The 4,125-nt window shown below is 37.5% G+C and overlaps 1 protein-coding gene across 1 annotated transcript; it reads left to right on the top strand.

Moving 5' to 3' along the window:
- The first annotated feature begins 482 nt into the window (after window positions 1–482).
- LOC121249536 (B3 domain-containing protein Os01g0234100-like) lies at window positions 483–3,901 on the top strand. Its single transcript, XM_041148239.1, has 7 exons — window positions 483–749; window positions 843–926; window positions 1,235–1,269; window positions 1,393–1,528; window positions 1,705–1,911; window positions 2,607–2,697; window positions 2,869–3,901. The coding sequence occupies exons 1-7, from the start codon at window positions 582–584 to the stop codon at window positions 3,618–3,620; spliced, it is 1,473 nt and encodes a 490-aa protein (XP_041004173.1). The 5' UTR covers window positions 483–581; the 3' UTR covers window positions 3,621–3,901.
- The last annotated feature ends 224 nt before the right edge of the window (window positions 3,902–4,125 follow it).

The following is a 4,125-nucleotide window of genomic DNA, read 5'->3' as shown; positions in this document are numbered from 1 at the left end:
CCTACTTGTTGTGTATGAAATTAACAAACGAACTACGGTTATAGCAGTTTAAAAAATCTCTTTGGCTTGTTTGCAATTTTTCTCATGGGTTGGGTATTTTATCGATACTAATGGGCCTTGACTCAAATTATAAAACTAATACAACATGTCTCATAAATTTTTCAGCCCACGACTATATAAACAAATCTACTTGATTCATAAAATATTAAATGATTTTAACCTAATTATCAGGCCCAATAAGAATTTACTTCCTACAAAAATAAAATTTTAGACCCATAACCTATCCAAAAAATTAATCGTTAATCATAAGTAAGTTTTTCATACCTATAAACCCAAAAACTTTTAGAATGTGAGCTTGGTGCTGGGCCGGGTGTTACAAAAACAGTTAAAACGGTCAGATTTGGTCTCTACCCCAACTCATGGTTCCTACCGTTAAGCCCGTTTGGATATAATCCAAGCCCGCAACAGCTACGTCTTAAACCGTTCTTTCCGGACCTGAGATTCCATCTCCCTGTCTGAGCTGTTTCTAGATTTCGGTTTGTCTTCCTGGCTCTTGTTGCACACGAATTCAGTTTGTGTGCATGGATCCAGAGGTTTGGAGGGAGGGGAGGGAGGAGAAGGAGGGGAATGCGAAGCACGATACGGCGGAGGAGATGCTTCTGATATCCACGGAGTTGGACGACGTAACTCTGGCGGAGCTATCCAAGACTCCCAAGTCCAAGCGCATTTCTTGGCACTCTTCCTGCACCGTCTCTCTCTCTCTTCCCGTTTGCAAATCTTTTTCTTTTCCATTTGTTGTGTTCTTTTCTGGATGTCAATGATGTTTGATTCATTGTTGACAGGGCGAGAACAGGAAGGCGATGGATAATAAAAAAGAAAGGCTCTCGAACATCAAGAAGGGCAATCCGGAATCCAAAATTAAGCACGTAAGAGTTTATATTTGCCTCATAAATCTATACAGCATAATTTCTGTTTGTTATGGCTTTTCTATACCCAGAAAACGACAGATAGAAGAGAAAAAAAATTTGGTTTCAATATGCTAGACGAAAAATTTACTTGATGATGGTATGCGCGGTTAAGTAGAATATAAATGACATTGAGGAATTGGTTTATGTTTTATCTAAAAGTTTACATGCCTTACAACTTTCCGTGACAAGAAGAGAATGAGATGGAATTGTTGTTTTACGAAATGGAACACACAATTAATCGTTAAATCTTACAAATGCCTGAGCAGGCTATATCGAATCAGGCAGCAGAGAAGGCAATGAGGTCAGTTGGGCATCTTAAATATGCTTTTGATGTGCTTCAATGTACTTTTTCTCTATGCATTTTTTCTGTCTACTTCATGATGAAATGATGAAATTAAGAATCTAATTCTGCTCTTTATTTAAGCTCTAAACAAGGCAAAACTCTAATGGATGGACGTGCTGTGATTCGAGCTGAGGAAATTCGGTCAAATCTACCGCCTGAATACCCTAGCTTTGTCAAGTCATTGGTCAGATCACATGTTGCTAGTTGTTTTTGGATGGTAAGCTTTGTTCCAATTGCACGACTGTGGAATTCTTTAGCTGTGATAATGCTGAATTTGGACAATCTAAAACCATTTGATAGAAATCCTAATGCAGCTGATAGTATTATTGTTGGTGAAACCGAAGGAATTATGTGGGTCAAATGATTTTTTTCTCTTTTTAAACAAAATATCAGGGGCTTCCTGTGGCATTCTGTAAGGCACACTTACCAGATAAGGATACTCCCGTCATTTTGGAAGATGAATGTGGAAAACAACATGAGTTGAAATATATTGCGGTCAAGACAGGATTGAGTTCTGGTTGGAGGCAGTTTTCTGTTGCACACAAATTGCTCGAGGGAGATGTTTTGGTCTTCCAATTAGTTGAACCTACCAAATTTAAGGTGATGATTTAGATTGCTTTTTTATGTTTATATCGACTGTCACTTCAGTGCTTCTTAATATTCATATGATATGCCAAGATATATAATATTATCATTAAACATTTATGAGTGGATTTGCTATGTGTGGGGAAACTAATGAGATATCATAAAATACTAAAAATGTGTCCTTCCATAATTCTGTTAAATAATCTTTAGAATTTTGGAAATATAACAAATGTATTCCTGAGGGATGAGAGTGCATCAGGTATTTTGATTCCCCTTCACCCGAATCAGTACAATGGATGGGAGAAATGTACTGCCACTGTTGCTTGCGTGTTTCTAGGAATGTGAAGACTCCACTGGTTTTGGCCTGTGAGGAGGATAAACTTTCCAGTACAGTCAATGAGTTCTTTGCTTTCCGGTGTCCACTTCTCATACAATATATTGAGGTAGCTGGCTTTACCATCTAACCTTCTGCAAGAGAATACTGTAAATCAATACTACAGTAAACTGAGCGAAGGACATGATGTCCTTTGTACCATACTTTTTTCCTGGTACAAAGGGATATCAGATTAGGATGTAATACAGTCTGCAGTACATACTTCTTCCTTTTTATCACAATGATATTTTATTACCCTCTCTAAGTTAAATGTTTGTAGTATATATCAACCTCTTTGTGGGGGGTAATTTATAGATATATCAACGTCATTTTGTAGGTTTACATAATTAGGCCAAATGACTTGAATGAAGTGGATGGGACTCTTGGGCTTCTAAACTTGGATTCTCAGACAAAACTAAATGGTGCAGGCAAGTTCACTGATGTCTATGTTTGAAAATTGCAGTGATATATATATATATATATATATATATATCCCATGTATCACAGGAGGCATGCATGCATTTAATTTTGTTTCTCATTAATTTCTTTTTATAATTATTTCCCTTGGATTTCCTGATACGCAAATAAATATAATTCAGGGATGGGTAAAGCAACTTCTAGTAATCCAAAGAGGAAACTGCCGAAGTGTCTACCTATTGGTATCGATGACAAGAAGAAAAAGAGTGGTCTCCCAAAGTCGGTTCCTTACCTTCGGCAGCTGGCAGAACAATCTCAAAATGAAAGTACTGAAGAGGTCGTTTCAGAAGTTATTGAAGACTTTAAGTTTTCTGAGCGAGTTCTTAAGTTCGAAGACATCAAAAGTTTTTTGAATTTCAGGATTCTAGTTGATGGAATGTCCATAGATTCTGAGTTCCCCGATGATATTAGAAATAAATACTACAAGCTATGCTGCAGTCAGAATGCATTTCTTCACGACCATCTAGTGAAGGGCATCAATTACAAGTTGGTAGCTGGAATTATATCTGAGACTGTTAACATTGCTTATGCCATTAAAGCTAGCAACCTCGCTACCTCTCAGGGGGAATTTTCTACTTGGGACAAGACTTTGCTAGGCTTTGAGCATTTGGGCATGGACGTCAAGTTCTTACGCTCTCGGCTACACAGTATCGCAAGCCTTGCCAATGAATCAGAAAGTGAGTCTTACACCAGGAGTTATTTGGAAGTTAGAACTGAACGAGGTAGCATAGAAAATGAAATGAGGAATATCGAAGTAAAGCTATCGGAATTAAAGGAGGCATGTTATGGATTTGGTGCTTACATTGATAACATGAAGTCGAAAGCTGAAATCTACGAGCTCAATTTCCAGGGAGAGGTTACCGCTCCCTGGTGAAATTGTTCATATGTTTTGGACTTTCTTCAGTCGATTTGCATAGTGGATATGCTCTTCTAGTCTCCCTCTGTAACTTAACTTAGAGACAAGAAGACAAGTATATATATAGCTTCATACGATGAAACAATCACTGCATACATGGAAAATGAAACAGGAAAATTTCCTAAAGGCAGGAAAATTGTGGATAATGTGAGAGTTTTGTATTGTTGTTGGATGTAATTTTTCTCTTTCCATTAAGGTTTCGGATGTTGAGATAAGATGAGAAATTTGTAAATAATAGTGAAATAATATGTAAATAATAGGTCTGTAAAACAACAGACAAAACTGGTTGGCACCGACGCAAACCGCCTAAAGAAGCACCGAACCGGTAGAGAATCGGTCGGCCGACGCTAGAAATTCTTTAAAGCCGACGTTGGCCGGTTCGGTTACGGTTTGAACTTGACTCAAACCGCTAAACCGACCAATAATAAATATATATATTTTTTATATATATCTTAGTTAAAAC

Source organism: Juglans microcarpa x Juglans regia, chromosome 1D (genome assembly GCF_004785595.1).
Source record: "Juglans microcarpa x Juglans regia isolate MS1-56 chromosome 1D, Jm3101_v1.0, whole genome shotgun sequence".
Taxonomy (NCBI): domain Eukaryota; kingdom Viridiplantae; phylum Streptophyta; class Magnoliopsida; order Fagales; family Juglandaceae; genus Juglans; species Juglans microcarpa x Juglans regia.
The sequence above is the reverse complement of the archived record's forward strand: the minus strand, read 5'-3'. Positions and strand labels throughout refer to the sequence as shown.